At 41.1% G+C, this 18,885-nt stretch overlaps 2 protein-coding genes across 2 annotated transcripts in view; both read left to right on the plus strand.

Annotated features, from left to right (window-relative positions):
• LOC132567367 (complement factor H-like) overlaps positions 1–18,885 on the plus strand; it is a 121,086-nt gene that overhangs the window by 65,065 nt on the left and 37,136 nt on the right. The gene's annotated exons all lie outside the window — the stretch shown is intronic.
• Positions 6,646–18,885, plus strand: part of LOC132566875 (complement factor H-like) — a 29,886-nt gene continuing 17,646 nt past the window's right edge. The window contains exons 1-5 of the mRNA XM_060232370.1: positions 6,646–6,882; positions 8,187–8,357; positions 11,520–11,708; positions 13,481–13,663; positions 14,301–14,513. Of these exons, the coding sequence (XP_060088353.1) occupies positions 6,822–6,882; positions 8,187–8,357; positions 11,520–11,708; positions 13,481–13,663; positions 14,301–14,513 (817 nt within the window). The 5' untranslated portion in view covers positions 6,646–6,821. The remainder of the gene's footprint in view (positions 6,883–8,186; positions 8,358–11,519; positions 11,709–13,480; positions 13,664–14,300; positions 14,514–18,885) is intronic.

Raw genomic sequence — 18,885 nt, forward strand, 5'->3', positions numbered from 1 at the left:
CTGTTAGCACCGTGCCGTTACCAGTTTGATTCTAATTGTGGTTTGGTTTGTGGTTAGGCCACCACAAACTGCATTTGTCTGGTTTGTATATATTCCTAGTAAAATTAGTTTCTTTCTTCTTTGAGGGTACTTTTGTATCTGTGTAGTAGGTTAAATCAATTCTCTGCCATGTTTATGGATGGTTAGATCAGGTAATTACATGACACAAGCAGGATCTACAACTCTAGTAAGCTGCTGTGTTGTGTATTAAATGAACCTCAATAACATGGACTTGAACTTCAAAGGTAAAACTTTTTTTTAAAAGTATTCAAAATTAGTGTCTATTTTTTAATTTCCATGATAGATTGCCAACTTGCATGCTGCACTGAGAAAAATATCAGCTGAACTGATGAGTGTTCAAGCATCCATAGTCATATGTAATTTTAAAAAACCTGTCACACCAATGATGAACATGTTTCCTTTGTGTATCATCTTGACCACAAGTAATATTGACCAAAAGAAAAAAAGTACCAGGAATTCTGGGGAGTGTAATATGATTAGAGATGTAAAATTTCCAGAAATTTTGAAGCGCAGAAAAAAACCCCCGTTTTTTCCCCAGAAAAAAATGAAATTTTTGGGGAAAATTGAAAAAAATGCTACATTACCACTTCTTTTTTCTTTTCCAGATTGAAAGACATTCTGTTACTTTAGGAACATAAAATATGACTATGGACAATTTTACTTGGCATACAATTATCACAATTAGCATATTAAAAATATAGTGTATCCAAACAATTATTACAAACAGAATTTACTTTTAAAATAATATTTATTTGTACTTATAACAAATGGAGCAACAATCTCCTGAACTGTTTACTAGTTTATGTGGAACAGACAAAAAACCCTCCACAATTTTTTTTAAAAATCCAGAAGTAACAATCACATTTCCTCTCCACAGTATTAAGTAAAAATTAAAAATGCATTCTCATAAAAAGAATTGAGGGGAGGAAGTGTATAGAAGGGAGTGTAGGACTAAGTTTCAGTGAATGGACATGACCTAGGACTTGCTTGTCCTTAGTGCACAGAAATTAGAATAATCTGATACCACACATTTTTTAAGAAATGATTTGGAAAATATTTGAACATCTTGTCTTAAAATATTTTATTCATCATGTTAAAATAAAATGTTCCATAATCAATTTATTTTATTTTATTTTTTTCAATTTTTCAGAAAAAAACCAAAAAAGGCTTCAGGAAAAAAACATTTTCCCCCTGAATTTTTCCTACCATGTTTTCAGTATATCCCTCTGTCTTGCTCTGTAGCTAAGATGCAGGCAACTGGGATAGCCTCCTTCCTGATTCCAAATGCAAGAGCACTCTGATTACTGGGGAAATCCATCACAAATGGAAAGGGACAGATAGCAGGCAGAGATTCAACACCAAACTCAATACAAAAATGAGGTGTCTCAGACTCAACACCAAACTCAAGACAAGAATGAGATGCCTCCCATAGAGTTCATGAAAAAGAAAATGGAATTTCTTAAGCTTCACAACGCTATATGCACATATAATAATTTGGAAATAAAAGACAAAGGATGCTACAGAAAAAGCAGGAATGAGGGTTGGGGACCTAGCATATTAGAGCACTGTGCTACTAGGGCTGTCTGCTGAAGAGCTGAGTGTGAAGAAGCCACTGTTGCCTGATGGAGACAGTTTTTGCTTGCATTAAATTACTGCACCTACTGTACCACTTTTCCTTTGGGAAGAGTTCCTCCCTGTCTTGGACAAGCAAAAAGGTCTCTGTAAGAGTGTACTGTTTTGCAGAGGTGTAGTGGAGGGGGTTTGCAGAACCAGGGTTTTTTTTCCTTAGCAAGTGTGTTAATGCCAGCAACTTTCCCAACCAAATGGATTTAATCTGTTGAGACAGAACCCAGCAGGGGATGAGGTGGTGGGGAGGATTAAGGGGGTTTGGGCAGCTGGGGAAAATGCCTTTGTTTGTGTTGCTGCTTTATCTCTATCTTCTCAGCAGAATTTTCTATAGCACTGATAGGGGGCATGGTCAAGGTAAACCAGGAAGAAAACCTACAAGACTGCATGTGTGTAGGGTAGCTGTGGAAAAGATTTCCAAGGCTTTCTAGTAGGCTAGGAAGTGCTTTCACACCAGAACGATCACATGATCCTCTTCTCGTTTTGCCACCATCAACAGTGGATCTCCATTGCTGTTCTGTTTTTTCCTCACCTCTCCCCCCCATTCTTGAAGCTGAGGAGACTTCTTTCTCACAAAAGTTTTTTTTTTTGTTATCAATACCCATTCTAGTGAAGACTAAACTACATTTTAAGACATGTTTCTGGACTTCCACTGTGTCATTATGACTCAAAAGGGGCCTCTTCAGGACTTGGCCAACTGTTGCTTTAGAATGGTGCTGTTAACCTGCCTAGGGGTTCACACAACAGAGCTGCCTGCTCTTTCTGACACCAATTTCCCCTGAAAGCATGATTTGATACAACTGGACTCAAGAGCTCTTTTTCAAATGCTTTGGCTACATGCCAGCCTGAATAAAGGCACCTTCCCCCTTCCTGGCAAGGTGTGGTGTGACAGACTCTTAGATTCACTGGCTCTTCTCAAAGGCTTTGACTGTGTGTCTAAGGTCCTACCCTTCTGCAGGCAGGGGGATCAATGGGCCTTTCCATTGTGGGATGATGTCACCTCTGCTTCCTTTCCTTCAAATAAAGTGATGTCTCAGGGTTGTGCACACATTGTTTCTATGTGCATGTTTGTGTCCATGCTCTGTTGATGATTCTTTCCAGGACAACCCTTTTTAAAAATAGATCCAGGTGGCAACCGTGTTGGTCTGAAGCAGTAGAACAAAGCAAGAGTCAAGTTGCATCTTTAAGACCAACAAAGTTTTATTCAGAATGTAAGCTTTCATGTGCTAGAAGCACACTTCACCAGACAAAAGTATGGAATGGCAAGCAGTCTTACTGACTGATTTTTCCTTTGCCTTTCTTGGTCTTTAGTTAGTCCTTATTCTACTAAGATTCTTAGGGTGTTTTCTTGTTTCCACAGCTGCATTTTCTGATATTTTTACACACTTGTATGTTGCAACATAACGGGATTTGTATTTTTGGTGTCTATCTTACCCTTCAGGGGATGCCTAGATTTCTTTTTCTTTCCTTCTGAAAAAAAGCTAATATGCATCATTCTGGTGGTCTCAGTGCTGCACTCTTCTCAGAGTATTTCTTTTGACTTTGAGCCTCTGGAAGTGAGTGCCATCTCACATGCCTCTTTACTTATAGTGTGGAGACCCAGCTGTGGGCATGTGTTTCCAGAGGCTCCTTATATTTAGCAAAATTAGTTTGTCACACTGCTACTTTCGCCTAGAGCACTAGACATACTTTGGTGCAAACACTCCACATAGGCTATGATCGCACACTGTAAACAATGCATTTTCAGTCCACTTTCAATGCACTTTACAGCTGGATTTTACTGTGTGAACTGGCAGAATTCAGTTGGAAAGTGCATTTGAAGTGGATTGAAAGTGCATTATTTAGTGTGCGTGATAGCACCCAGTCATGGAATGCATTGTAGTATGTTTTCATTGAGACCAGCTCACTAATAGTCTGATTGGAGACCTGGGCTATTTGGCCTTGCCCCACAATGGGATATTCTAGGCCCTGTCATTTTTTTGTTCCTTTCCTGGTAGGGACCCCTGTTACTGAGAGAATGCCTTTCTAATCCCTTGGCAAGGTAATCTGTTTTTATGTTTTTCCCTCTGGCTGTTTTGCTGCACACATTTCTCTGCAAGTTGCATATTGTTCATTTATGGTGCATCCTCACTATCCTTTCTTTGGCTACATCACGCCTGCTTCACTGCTTTCATTATTATGCTGCTTATTCTCACACTTGCTGGTAACATCAGAGGCTTGATCAGCTCATTTCCTGCACTGAAGCAGTAACCTCCAATTTTTCGGAATGGCAAGCACCACGCCTTTGCTACCAGATCTTGCACCTCTAAGTGGAAAAGAGTCTCTATTGAGAATGTAGCAGGGTTTGGACCTTGCTTCATGTTCTGTTGATTAAGTTTTGGCCATGGGTTGAGACTCAGACTCTCTTAATTTTCCCCTTCCTTATTGGATTTCTAAAGATGTTACAAAACAGAGGCATAGCCCTTTATTTAGTTTTTTTGTACTTTCCTGGTGCTTCAGATAGAATAGGATTTTCCAGTATGCAGCACTTCCAACTGGGGAATGAGGACATTGTGGGTTCTAATCTATGCCCCCTCCATTCATGAAGTTTCACAAGCTGAGGATGTCTGATGCCCTGGCTAGGATCCCTTACCAACGAGTTATCTCTCAGTCTTCATGTTGCCCAATGCTATCCTCATACTTGTTTCTGATGCCAACCATCTGTGCACTCCTTACATTCCTTGAATGTGACTGTTCTTGGGTTTTGTTCTACTAGGGACCTAACATCATTTTATATTGGTCTTTCAGGCTAGCAGAAGGACTGGTAGCATCCCCATACAACCCATCCTTGTGGTCTAGTAGAGGCTATCACACTCTGTCTTGCATGCATGGCTGTTCAATACCACTTTACATATCATGGCTGATTTCAAAAGAATTATGTTTTTCTTTGCCATGTTTCTGCATGTACCTTGGTTTGGACATTTGCACAGAGCTCCTACTCCTTTATAAGACAGTTCTCGGTGAAGGTCAATATGGGATGCTAAACAACTGTTGGAAAGGTGGTCCTCCATGGTGTCTCCCTTTGAAAGCTTCATACCCATCTCTTTCACTCAACCAGTGTGGGACTGCACAGAAGCCATGATGATGAAAATAGGGTTGTACTTACCTGTAACTGTTCATCAAGAAGTCTTCTTTACAGGCACACCCCCTCCCTCCTGTCCCACTGTGAACTCTCTAGAATCTTAGTTTCTTGGGCTCTCTGATAGTGGCATGGAGAGGACAACTGTCCTTCTATCTGTTCATCTGATCATTTTGGTGGGAAAGTGCCAGATGGAGGAAGGGCACTCCTAGCCTACTATAAAGCTCGGAAAATCTTTTCAACAACTGGCCTTCACACACCCATTTGCAATTTGTGCCTGCACACACCCATTTGCAATTTTTGCCTGCACACAGGCCTGATGCCAGGGTTTCTGGCACCCTAAGCCCCTGGGGCTCCCCTGCCCCTGCAGGGTGAGGGTGGCATGGCAAGGGAAGCCCCAAGTGCCTCCGAGTGCACTGTGTGCCACCCCACCACTCTCACCTTCCCCAGGTCTGAGCTTCAGAAACACAGTGCTGGGGAAGGCAAAAGCGGCTGGGCCTGCCCCCATGGCTAGGTGATGTCCTAGGCAAGCACCTACCTGGCCTACTTGGACATGCTGGCCCTGCCTGTACCGAAGACCACTCAATGAAGAACAATTACAGGTAAGTGCAACCCTGTTTTATTTCTGTTTGGCACAACTGACAAGCCAAACAAAAAGTGAAACCTTGAAAGAATTGCTCTGTCCCTAAAACAGCAATCACCAAATTCTCATAGCAGATATTCCACAAGAGTATCTGCCTCTCAATCTCTGCTTGAGGAAAGAGGGTGTTAACAGGGTCCAAGCTAAGAGGAGAAATTCACTCAGGGTTTTCAGGGCTTTTGTAAGCAAGAGATGCTGAAGCAACAATGTAGTAGGTTTTGTTCATGCAAATATATACCGGTCCCAGTTTAAATTATCATTGTATGTACAGGGTGTCTGTATCTTGTGAAATTTGCAGAATAGCAGCATAATTTGTTCAGGACTAAGTGCAGAGAGTCCAGGTCTCAAAGCTGGAGCCTACTATTCTCTTACCCAGGACTTTTTTTGAGCAGAAACACAGTTCTGGCTGGCTTGGATTCAGGGGGTGTGGCCTCATATGTAAATGAGTTCCTGCTGGGCTTTTTCTACCAAAAAAGCCCTGCTCTTACCAAGAGTGATCTCAAAGATCACTTTATCAGCGCTTCTTTCTGTGCGGTTGGTGTGTATGTATGGATTTAAATATAAATCAACAATTACCAAAATTGTTATGGGCAAGCACCTTCTCTTGTTCCCCCCTGCTGACACCCTTGATTCCAGCCCCTATACAATACTGCATGTCTTTACAATTATGTGCACCATTCTACTGCTCTCAACTAGGAGAAAAACACTGACTATGGCTCTCCACTGTGTGGTAGCAAGTCTAGGTTTCACATAATCATTTGCCAGATGATGAGAATGCATAGAATTAACTATTTAAGTCTAGTGCTGAACCACAAGGTACCCAAAACACAATGGAATCATTGATACAATCCTTTGTTTTATTCTTCATAGATTTTCTATTTTCCATGTTCACTTACAATCCTTTAATCAAAAGAGGTTCATTTTGTTTCATCGCACTTTAGTTTTACGCATAGTGAGGGGAAACGACACTGTGTGTGTCACAGCAACATGCCATAGCTAAGGTGGTGGTGGTAATTTGGCCATAGTTCAAGTCAAATTAATTGAAAATGCTTTCATTTTTCTAAAGAAAGGATAAGGAAATAGATAATTTGTTTTCATTTTACACATTCTGCTGTCAGCATTGTAAAGTCCAATGACCTTTATGTAACAGTATTATTTGGATTGAGAAATCTGTGTTTGCCTTATTTCCTCCTCCTGAGAAGCTTTTCACCAATCAAAGAAGATATATCTCAAACGTTGCAGTGAACAACTGGCATTGAAGTTCTGGTTGGCACCAGAAGAGGAGAAAAAACTAGGCTGTGTTGCTCTTTAAAGCAGTTAGTAGCTGAAAACGAAGACTGCATTACAGAACATCTGGAAATTGCCTGAAATATTGGGATGATTTGGCTGAAATATATTGTTCCATTGCTTCTGTGGACATGTTGTAATTCCCAAAATGGTAAGTAAAAGGAAATATTAGGCAAAGGAAATGGATATTTGTTGCTGCATTTGTTATAGGTAGAGTTAATTGCTGAAAAAAGGAGACTTCAGCTTTGTGTTCCAATTTCATGTTTGTATTTCTTTTCCAATTCATGGTGGAACCTAAGAATGGTCAGGTTAGAGCCAAAGTACATGTTATGGTTGTCATGGGTCCAGCCTGTAAGCCACCAACAACATATTAGAGGAAACATTGCTGTCAGGGCTCAATCCTGGTTGGCCCAGCTTTGCAGCTGCTCCAGGTGATCTTGTTCCATCTCCTGTGCCTCTTAAAGTGCCAGGACAAGCCCCTGAGCTGTTTTGGTGTTTGAAAAGGCATGTTTTTTTTATTTTGCCTGGTACCACCACATTCCATGCCTGATTGGATCCTCATGGAAATTTTCAGTGTCTACATTTCCCTCTAAACTAGCGTCAGTGGCCATGAATTGGACACACGGCACACATCCAGTCTGTGCTGCACTAGTTACACTGGCTTCCAGTTGAGTACTGAGTCAGATTTAAGGTTTTGGTTGTAACCTTTAAGGCTTTGAGTGGCCTAGGCAGGTGTGTTTATGGGAACCCTTCTCTGCTATGTCCCTGAAAGAGCATTACGCTCTATTGATGGTAACTTACTAGTGATCCCTAGCCCTAGAGAAGTCTGGCTGTCCTTAATGAGGGCCATGACCTTTTCATTCCTGGCCCCAACCTGGTGGAATTCTCTGCCAGAGAACATCAGGTCCATGCAAGATCTTTTACAGTTTCACAAGGCCTGTAAGGCAGAGATGTTCTGCCAGACTTTTAATTAAGACAGCGATGGTTGCTGAGTTGGCACCCCCCTCCACCTAAATTGGCCACCCCATGCCATATCTGGTAATCTGGATAACAAGAATGCTAATAGGATGCTGTGGAAGTTGATGGTTTATTTTAGTTAATTGCTTTTATTGGTTTTATATTATTGTATTTATTTTTTTTTGTTGCAAATTGCCCAGAGCCTGTCCCTAGCCAGGATGGGGCAATTCATTAAAATCAAACAAAACAAACAAATAATGTGCGGTTTGTTCTTAGGAACAAAATCATTGTCTTTTTAAACACCTGGCAATGGAAATAAAGTTGATATATAAGAAAAATATGTTTGCATGAATGAGTAACCAAGAATACCGCTGAAATCCCTGAAAGAATATCACTAAACATTTTATAACATTTGAGAAGGTTTTTGAAGATGACAAAAATTCTGAAACAGAATTCAGTCAAAGGTGATTATTATGAGTTTGCTAAATATCATTCTAGTGTGTAACGAACCACCTGGGATTGATTTTGGAGAGATTGTAAGTGATGAAAAAGTTGAGTATCAAAATGGTGATAGAGTGCAATACAGGTGCTTCCCTGGATATGCCTTGGAGGGGCCTGAATGGAGAACATGCAAAGGACCAGAGTGGACCCCTGAACCAAAGTGTTTGGGTAAGATGCCATATTCATTTTCCTTTTCATAAGGTTAATGTTGGAAAGAGATTGTTTAGGATGGCTTCTGAGAGTTTCTCTGTAATATTTGTGAGATATGGAACATAATCACAATCTAGAGATCCTCTCATAGGGTTGCCAGTCTCCAGGTGGGTGCAGGAAAGAGGGAGAGAGTTACACAAGAAGGCACAGGAAAAATACTACAAATATCATAATCCCAAATAACAAAATAAAATATCAAAAATTGCAAAAATAGTTATTATGAATGCCACCAAAAATAAATAAATCCCATTGTCCCGAACAAGGAGTCGACTAAGAACTTGTTCCATATTTCACTTCTTCCCATCAGGACCTCTGCAAGGCTTTATAAATCAAGATTTGTACCAGAGTCGGTGAATGCTGGGTTACTGAATGAGAGTGATAAAATGGAAACTGCATATTGATTTATGAATCCTTGCAGAGGTTCCACTGGGAAGAAGTAAAATATGAAACAAGTTCTTAGTCAATTCTGTGTTCGGGACAGTATCTGTATATTCTTCAGAGGAGGTCTTAGAACTCTAAGAAGTGAAGACAAAATACGTTATTGGACAGTAGGATTCATTCCACCTTTGGTGGCATTTGTGTTTAAACCGGAATAGAGTCTTCATTTATGAACATATTGGCTTCTGGTATAGTTTGTAAGAGCCAGTTTGGTGTAGTGGTTAAGTGCGCAGACTCTTATCTGGGAGACCCAGGTTTGATTCCCCACTCCTCCACTTGCAGCTGCTGGAATGGCCTTGGGTCAGCCAAAGCTCTCACAGAGCTGTCCTTGAAAGGGCAGCTCTTGTGAGAGCTCTCTCAGCCCCACCTACCTCATAGGGTGTCTGTTGTGGGAGAGGAAGGTAGAGGAGACTGTAAGCTTCTCTGAGACCCTGAGATTTAGAGTGAAGTGTGGGGTACAACTCCAATATCATCATCATCATATGATTCATTTTGTACAAGAAGTGTATTGAGATTAATATTAATAACTATTTCTGCAATTTTGGATATTTGTAATCCCCAGATGTAGGCAGGTGATCCCCTGGTTTGGAGGTCCTCCCCCCCAGTTCAGGGTTAGCAGAAAGTGAGGGGGGAAGGGAAATGTCCACTGAGCAGTCCATTATACCCTATGGAGACTAGTCCCCATAATGGTATGATGGAGAATCAATCTGTGGGTATCTATGGCTCTGTAGGGGCTGTTTCTTTTAAACAGAGGCACCAAATTTTCAGCACTGCATCTGGTGCCTCTCCTAACTCCACTCCCCCCCCCCCAAGTTTCAAAAAGGTTGCACCAGGGGGACCAATTCTATGAGCCCCCAAAGAAAGTGCCCTATCCATTATTTCCAATGCAGGGAAGGCATTTAAAAGGAGCACGGTCCTTTTAAATGAAATGGCCGTGACTCCTGTCAGAGTTCAATCATGTTTGTCACAATCTTGCTACTGGCTCCACTCCCAAAGTCCCCAGATATATCCTAAGCTGGACCTGGCAACTCTGTCCTCTCAATGGGCAGACTATGTTTGTCTGTAGCAGTAGAAGAGAGCAGGAGTGCAGCAGCACCTTAAAGATTAACCAAAGTTGTGTCAAGGTACGAGCTTATGTGAGCCATTGCTGACTTCATCTCTCATGAAAGCTCATATCCTGCCACAAGTTTTGTTAAGCTTTGCTACTGTACTTTTGCTCCTTTCTACTCCTGAAGAGGAGTAGAACAGGGTGGCTGAAGTGTTGCTTGGGGGCCACATGTGGCTCTTTCACACATGTTGAGTGGCTCTTGAATCCCCTACCCCTACCACCTCATTGGTCAGCTTGGAGAAGGCATTTGTCTCTTTAAATCACTTCAAGCCAAGCCAGCTGGTGTTAAAGTTGCTGTCTTTCCACCTCTCTCTCCATCTTTCCCTCCCTCCCTCCCTCCCTCCCTTCCTTCCTTCCTTCCTTCCTTCCTTCCTTCCTTCCTTCCTTCCTTCCTTCCTTCCTTCCTTCCTTCCTTGTCTTTCAGCTCTCAAACATCTGACATTTATTCTATGTGGCTCTTACATTAAGCAAGTTTGGCCACCCCTGCTGTAGAACCTCTGTACTAAATATGGAACATTTAAACTGTTTTTGTACAAGTATTCAGAATTAATGGGGGAAAGTGCTCACCAGGTATTATAATCAATCTCTTCTTGAGCATTCTCAATGTTTACCTATATTGAAGTTATTACTCAATTGCAGTCCATTTGAGTAGAATTGGTATTTGTTTGCTTTGGCCAGAATAAAAACTGAAGCCAGAAGTTCCTTAAACATAGAACAAAGGATGGTGGAGGGGAGTCATTTTCATATACCAATGTTTATTGGTGTAGTTTTGGGCTCCAACTGTAAAGGGGCTCACACTCACAGAGGAAAGTATTTAGGGTGTACTTGTCTTCTTACCAAATACAGTAACTACTGATGCTAGGTTTATATGGTTCTAGTCTGTTGCTGTTTTTCAAAAGTCCCTTATAACAGAAGGGCTGGCACAGCCCCCCCCCCCCACCTGCCCCTCTTCACACCATTCAAGATTATTATTTGCAGAACAAACAGAGGCTACTTATTCCCAGCAGATGATTATTTACAGAACAAACAGAGGCTACTTATTCCCAGCAGTACACAACAGCCTAGTCCCTCTTCAGTCCCAGACCAGGAAGAAGGAACTCTGATTAGGGTTGCATCATGTGCTGATAATCCTGATGGACTGTTCATCTATGAGAGACTTGTCTATAATGGGATGGGGCTACGCCTATATCTCTTAATTAGATTAAAACATGCATTGAATACTTTAAAAAATGACTTGTGTTTCTCCCATTAAAAAACCCTTAATGCTTACGATTACATTTCATGTGAATGACAAAACTAACATGGTATGTTTGGTCACTTTTATTGGATAGACTGCTATGACCCTGTCATTAGTAGAGACCCACTGGCAACTTGTTTTCAGCTCTCAATGCAGGGTCTAATAATATAATTTAACATGATGTTTCTAAATAAGCATGATTCTTGTACAGCTGAAATAAGACTCGTGATGCCCTACTCTTTCTTCCTCCCCACCAGTCCACTGAATAACTAGGCTGCCCAAATTCTACCAGGTTCAAAGTTAGAAACCCTAATTTGCTCCCCCCCCTTTTTTTCAGCACCTTGTACTATCAGAAAGCAACAGCTGGAAGCCAAAAATCTATTTTTGTCTGGTGGCCAAAGATATTCAGTTGCTGTTCCAAATAATCAGACACTGGAATTTCTGTGCAGGGAAGGCTACGTCCTCTCAACTCCTTCTTTCAGGAAATGTATTGATGGGCACATGGATTTGCCATCCTGTATCTCTGGTAAATATGTTGACAGAGGTGATAAATTCCTGTTGATTATTTAAAAGCCTCTCATTTTCCAGTCTGAATGCCAGTATTCCCCAAGTTTCCCCTCTTCACATCCTCTTAGATTCTCCAGCTCTCTTGAAAATGATTCTTCACTCAACAGAACACTTTGGGTGATAACAGCTGGGTGTTTTAAGCCACCTTGGGGATGGGAGGCAGGCAGGTCACAAAAGTGCGCCCACATGCACACATCTGCCTGCCACCCCCATCTTGACCACAGCCCCTCTTGGACCAGCTCTCTTTCGGGTGGTTTGATGTGGCAGTGGTCTGTCTGTAATCACTCTTCATATCCCTCTATCAGTTTGACTTTCTCATGTGAGTGAAATTAGCTTTCACACCCCTCTGCTTTCTATTCACCAACCTTTAATGAAAAGACACTGCTTATAATAGCAAAATGTGGCAAAAGTTTCAGATTTTGCAGGGTTGGGATGATTGTAATAAGAGGCTATATTGATTTTATCCTTGGTTTGTAATGGCCTATGGCTAAATACAAATAAATATTATTCATTAGTAAGAGACTGAATAACATGGTTGTCCTGAGTCACTGCCAGATTTTCTTCAGGTGGCTGTTGTTTTTGTATTTGACATATTCCAGAACAGAAGCCTGATGCAGCCCCAGAACAGAACAAAACAATGACTTCCAGTAACCTGTACACCATTATTTTTGTCCTCTGGCTTCATACAGTATAGTCACAGATTATCATACCGTAAGCTTTAGTTTAAGTTGTAATCAATTGAGAAGGAAAATATTTTATTTAGGAAATTTTACAAAAGTGGGGGGGGGGCATTTACATTCCAGCTGCATTCATACATAAAATTGCACTTGAATTCATGAAGTTGCCTTAGGCTGAATCAGACCATTGGTCTATCAAGGTCAGTATAGTCTAATCAGACCAGAAGCAGCTGTCCAGATTCTAAGGCAGGGGTATTTTGTATCATGCCTGACTTGATGAGAATGCCACAGGGTGCCACGGGATGCCAGGGATCAAACCTAGGACTTCTGCATGCAAAGCAAATGCTCTACCACTAAGCCATGGTTTCATTTATATCTGATTTATGTGCACATTAGTGAATATTCCTCAATGAAATACATCCTGTTGAATACAATGGGAGTACAGAGGGTTTGTGTATTCAATTCTTTATTCCAGTTTACATCTACTTCTTAATATATTCCTTTACTTGATTTGGCTAGAGTATTATTTATTTAGCATATCTCCATGCTGTCTTTTCAGAGTCCTTTTTGAGGAAGCGTACAATTAAAGCAATATAACAATATAAATATAAAGCAATATAACAATATAAAACAAGCCAAACAGGAAATGTTATTAAAGATCTCCTTGATCTTTATTTATTATTTAGCATAGTTCAATGCTGTCTCTTCAGAGTCCTTTTTGAGGAAGCTTACAATTAAAGCAATATAACAATATAAAACAACAAGCCAAACAGGAAATGTTATTAAATACATGCCAGATCTGTAAAGTGTAGCAAATGGTGTAGCAAAAAGTAAAATTGGAGACTGGTTTAACAATGTCCAGTAACAAATGGATGCAACCAGTCCTAAGCAGTCAAATTTATTTGATCAAATTGTCTAGCTATGTATGCCCAGCTCTGACCCTTGGCTATTGCACTTAATTTTCTTTCACAATTATGTGGGCAGCATCAAAATGGAACTTTTTTTTGAGAAATACTGAAATGACATGGCTAAAATCATTTTTGTCACTTGTTAGAAAGAGGAAAAAACTGTAGTGGCTCACCGACTATTGAGAATGGGGACATCACAGCTTTATCTCAGAAACAATACACTTCTGGCTCTTCGGTAGAATTCAAATGCCAACAATATTTCACAATGGAAGGGCAAAGCAGATCTTTTTGTGACAATGGAAATTGGACAAAAGTGCCTGTCTGCTTAGGTAAGAAGAAAAATAATGGTTGTTTGATTTGTGACAGTTCTTTAAAATATTTCTGAAACTGCTTCTTTAATTTCTTTTGCTCATCTGGCTTGCTTGTGGGATAGATCCAGTAATGTTACAGCTACAGGTCCTTTTCTGTATTTGGGGAAGTGTCATATCAATGTTCTTCCTGGTATGGTATTGCGGCAAAGAGTGGATCAATCCTCAGTTCAAACCTTAGCTTGTTCTCTTTAGTCAGATAGCAGCTGCTAGGGATTCTGATTCAGATCAGGATCTTGTGGGTGTAGCGGATGAGCTTCAGCCTTCCCCTGCACAGTGTGGTGCTGATCTGAATCAAGCCCCTTGAGAAATTAATTCCCAGCAACTGCCATTTGACTGAAAAGAATGGCACTCAAGTTGGGGTTACCATCACAACTCATTAAAGATTTAATGTCTAGTTTGGCCCTAAGTCTTGCTGCCATTATTTTTTTCATATCTGTTAACAAATCTGAGCACCAAACTCCTCTATGCTTGTGTGAGGAGGGGAACTGCCTACTTTAGGTTTTGGCACTATTTCAAAGGAAGGCATTGTGATTAATCCATACAAGACTATCTTCATTAACAAGTCATTTTCTGTTTGTTTGATTTTTAATCTCAGAGCCCTGTGTTATGTCATTGGCTGAGATAGAAAAGCAAAACATAAGCGTGAAACTGAGGTCAAATGGAGATGAGATTCAAACTTTGTACCTTCCACGTGGCGATTCTATTGAATTTAGTTGTAAACCTGGACACGTCCTCGCAACAAATCATGCCCAGTCTGTTTTTGAATTCCAGTGCAGGGGACGGCCAATTGTGCTTCCTGAATGTAAAGGTAACAAGATCAGAGTGAAGTAAATGTTTGGCTACTGCACCTTTCCAGGTATAGTTTCTGTTCCAGCAGCCAGAGGAAATGTAAGCATTCAAATGGAACCTCTTATAATTTGGTGACCAATGCACTGATTATCTTCAGGTTACATTTCTATAATGCACTCCATATGGTGCTGCTTTTGAAAATGGTTTAGAAACTTCATCTGGTCCAAAATGACACAGCCAGGCGACTGTTAAGGGGTGGGATACAGGGATCATATCACAGCAGTGCTGAAAGGTCTGCATTGGCTGTCTATTTGTGGTCTATTTCAGAGCCAGTGTGGTGTAGTAGTTAAGAGTGGAAAACTCTAATCTAGAGAACTGGGTTTGATTCCCCACTCCACCACAAGAAGCCTGCTGGATGACTTTGGGTCAGCCATAGTTCTCTCAGAGGTCTCTGAGCCCCACCTACTTCACAAGACGTTTGACATGGGGAGAGGAAGGGAAGGCAATTGTAAGCTACTTTGAGGCTCCTTAAGGTAAAGAAAAGCAGAGTATAAAAACTTGACTGAACAGCCAAGCCTCTTAGGAGTATAGGAATCCGTCCTCTAAATTCAGTGGGGAAGCAAAGCCTCATGGGAATATGAAAGCCTGATTAATACCTGCTTGGCAGCAGAGCCTTCTGGGAGGGCAGCCCACCACCCCAGCCAACTGCCCACCATTTTCAGATGCTGACCAGGCAAGCCTCCCTTCACCCTATTGGTGTTCAGAGCCCAGGTCTAGCCACCATTGGAAATAACAGAGCCATTATTTCCTATGGGATGTAGACAGGACAAACCTACACCTAGGAAATGGCCCTATTTTTCCTAAAGGTAGACCTAGCTTTATAGAAAATATTTTCCCCATTTTCCCCAGTGGTTTCTGGTCCAACCAACTATTAGTAGGCATCAGCTGTTAGGCTGCACTTCTAGTCCCTTTAAAAATTAAAGGGGGGCAATAACAAAAAACTATTGGGTGGGCAGTGCTCTATACCAACTCTAGCTTCCAGACAATCTTCAAGGCCAGCACACATAGAGCTCAGAGGGTACCAGGACATAATACCAGCAATATGGCAGAGAGTTGACACAGATGACCATTATTCATGTTCTGTTTTGTGTGCAGTCCCAGACATCAGTCCCAGGACTGATGCTTTTTGCAGAAATGTTTATTACGCTAATACAAATTAGCAAGCAATAATGGCTTCATACTAGCTTTTCTTTTGATATGGTATGTCCTCTCATATTGATTCATTAGCAGAAGAACAGCATTCAGCTGCCAAATGTTTGTATTCTGAGACGACATGCCTTTCTAACAGCAAATGAATGTGGGGAGACACGTAGTGGACTGCTCAGTATGTTCTAGGGCTTCTGGTATTGTTCCATCAGTTTGTTCGGCTACACTTCACTGCCTTGCCTCTAGATATCCAGGCTAAGATTTAAAAAAATATGCTATTGAGGGAGAGCACTTGTTTCCCACTAAGACTAATGAAACCTTGGAGCAGATTAAAAAGAACAAGCAAACTGCTAGATCTGTTACTGCTGCCCTGTCACAATCTGCCAGACAAACATTTCACCCCAAGGGAGCATTTCCACCAGTAGCTGAGGTACCAGAAGCACATTCCTCCTATTTTGGGCATCACCACCATTATTCCTCTCAAACTCAGGGAAAGGGATGCCTTTCCAGGTCCAGACCAAAGCCTTCTCAAGTGCACTCTCCTAAGGATCAAAGACAGAAGGCAGTATTCTGACAATATGACAGCACCTACCCTCCACCTGTTTCTCCCTGGACAGACTGGCATATTTTCTGAACACCTGGCAGAATTTCATCACTGATTCCTGAGTTTTTGCTACCTTAAAAAAAAAGGGGGGGGGGGTGTTTGTTTTTTACAAATTAGAGTTTGTCCCAATTCCCCCATTGGGCTCTCCTCTTCCTTACAGAGAGGAATGTAACAATAACCATTTAAGCAACACCGTTGCAGAACTCATTTGAAAGGGTGCTGTCAGCTAGCTCCTAGTTCTGCTGTTTCTAAAGGGTTTTTAAAATTCCTGTTACTCCTTTCTTCCTAAGAAAGCTGGAGGTCATTGCCCCATTCTCTATTTATGCAACTTAAACAAGTTTTTATCTGTTATGAAGTTTCAATTGATTTCCCTTTCCCTTGTAGACGTTAAAATTAAATTGGTAGTTTAGAGTTTTGGATTTAAAAGTTGTGTATTTCCATGTTTCTATTCACCCTGATCACAGGAACTACCTTCATTTCCAGGTCAAAGGATTACACTCCCTTCCCCGTTTGGATGATTTGTTACTGACCGCACTCTCTGAGGACTTGCAGTCACACCACCTATCACTTATCCTTTGTGTGGTTGCTGACCTTCAGCTGGCAGTTAATTAGGGATAATGTAAACTGACCCCTTGCTTAATTCATTTCATTGGTGCAGACTTAGATACCTCTGTGGGAGGGACTTACTAACTCCCCCAGAAGTCTTAGTGCTATTAAGGCATTGATTGCCAAATTTAAGTCTAACTGGTTCTACTCTGGAACAAAGTAGGAGTCAAGTGCCCCTTTAAGACCAACCAAGTTTTATTCAGAACGTAAGCTTTCGTGTGCTCTCTAAGCACACTTCATCTTGTTTTATTGTTTTAACATGGCTTTTGCCATTTCCTGTAAGCCACCCTGAGCCTGCCTTGGCGGGGAAGGCGGGGTATAAATAAAATCTATTATTATTATTATTAGATGAGGAGATCAGGTATTGTGGGCTGAAATACATGCAGTTTGTTGATTTAGAGGGCAAACTGGCTGTGATCACATGGTAAAACAGTGTGGCTTGGCCATTTGATCTGGATAGTCATAAAAGGTAATAAAGTTTCCTGCCAGCTGGTGTTTCTGCAAATCTAGGTTCTACTCTGGTGTTCACATGCAGTGGCTTTTGCGGTTCATGGCCTCAATAACAGCAGTAGTCCCTCTAGCTAGGCAGCATTTATGACCCTTGAAAAACTTGTTTTTGAGGAATTTCAATTTGCTCTCCAATCCCAGTCCAGATATCATTAGATCTCTCTCATGGTGGACTGTAGATGCCAATTTACTAATGGGAGTACCTTTTGGAATGCAATTTCCTATCCAAATGGTTACAAAGGACGCCTTTCTCCTGGGTTGAGGAGCTCATTGTGCAAAGTGTTTTGTCTGAACTTGTGTCTAGTAGTGACATAAATTTTCTTGAACTAAGGGTAATCTTCTATGCTCTTGCTTCCTTTGTAGACTTATTCCACAACAAAAACATGTAGGTGAAGACAGACACCACCACCAGCACCTTTTATCTCAACAAGCAGAGTGGAATAATGTCATTATCTCTCTGCAGGAAGGCTACAACATCTGGAAATGGACAAGACAGAACATCTCCTTTCATACAATCCATATTGCCATATTGCCTCCACAACAGATACATTGGATAGATTCACCCTCACACAAGTGGTCCATTTCCAGAAAATGTAATCCTTCCCATTTTCCAGAAGTGGGGGTACCCTTCAGTTGACCTATTTGCCACTTCACAGCATGTCAAAGCACCACTTCTGTTCTTGAGCAGGACACAACAGGATATTCTCCAGATCCCTTTTTTATGCTTTCCCCATGCTTCCCCTGACTGTGGGAAGGTGCTGGATGGAGTTCAGGCTCAGGACATTCACTGAATTCTAATCACTTCTTTCTAACCTCAGCAGGTTTGGTTTACAGACTTGCTGCTTCTGTCCAATGGACATTGCTATGGCAATCTCAAGGGCTTTTTGTAGAAAAAGCCCAGCAGGAACTTATTTGCATATTAGGCCACACCCCTGACACCAAGTTAGCCAGAACTGCATTCCTATGTGTTCCTGCTCAAAAAAAGCCCTGGTGATCTCACCATCTTCTCTCACTCTCTTACAGAATCTTCCCTTTCTTTGTTCTTTTGTGCTTAGCAGCCCCTGCATCTATTTTCTTCTTATTTGTTGGTCTATGGCTGTCCCACACTATCACATATTTTGATACTGGACTAATCCAGGGATTTGGGAGAAAAGACAAAACCACCTACTTATATTTTACTTCTGTAATGGCACATGAGAGGCTCTTGAAAACTCAAAAATAAATAAAATATTTTATTTAACGTAAAGGGGGAAAGGTCAAGTGGAATCAGGGGTAGGATGTATGAGGTGAACTGATAATAAGAATTGTTATCACACTAAATCCAGATAATATATTGCCAACAAGTAAGAAACTTTGAGGAGAGAGGCTTTATTCAGTTTCTGCTTTAACTCATGAACATAGGTTTCTGAATTTCACTGACACTTTACACTTAAAAGGCAGGAATGTACAACCAGGTTCCCAAAATCCT

Source organism: Heteronotia binoei, chromosome 2 (genome assembly GCF_032191835.1).
Source record: "Heteronotia binoei isolate CCM8104 ecotype False Entrance Well chromosome 2, APGP_CSIRO_Hbin_v1, whole genome shotgun sequence".
In the NCBI taxonomy this organism is placed as follows: domain Eukaryota; kingdom Metazoa; phylum Chordata; class Lepidosauria; order Squamata; family Gekkonidae; genus Heteronotia; species Heteronotia binoei.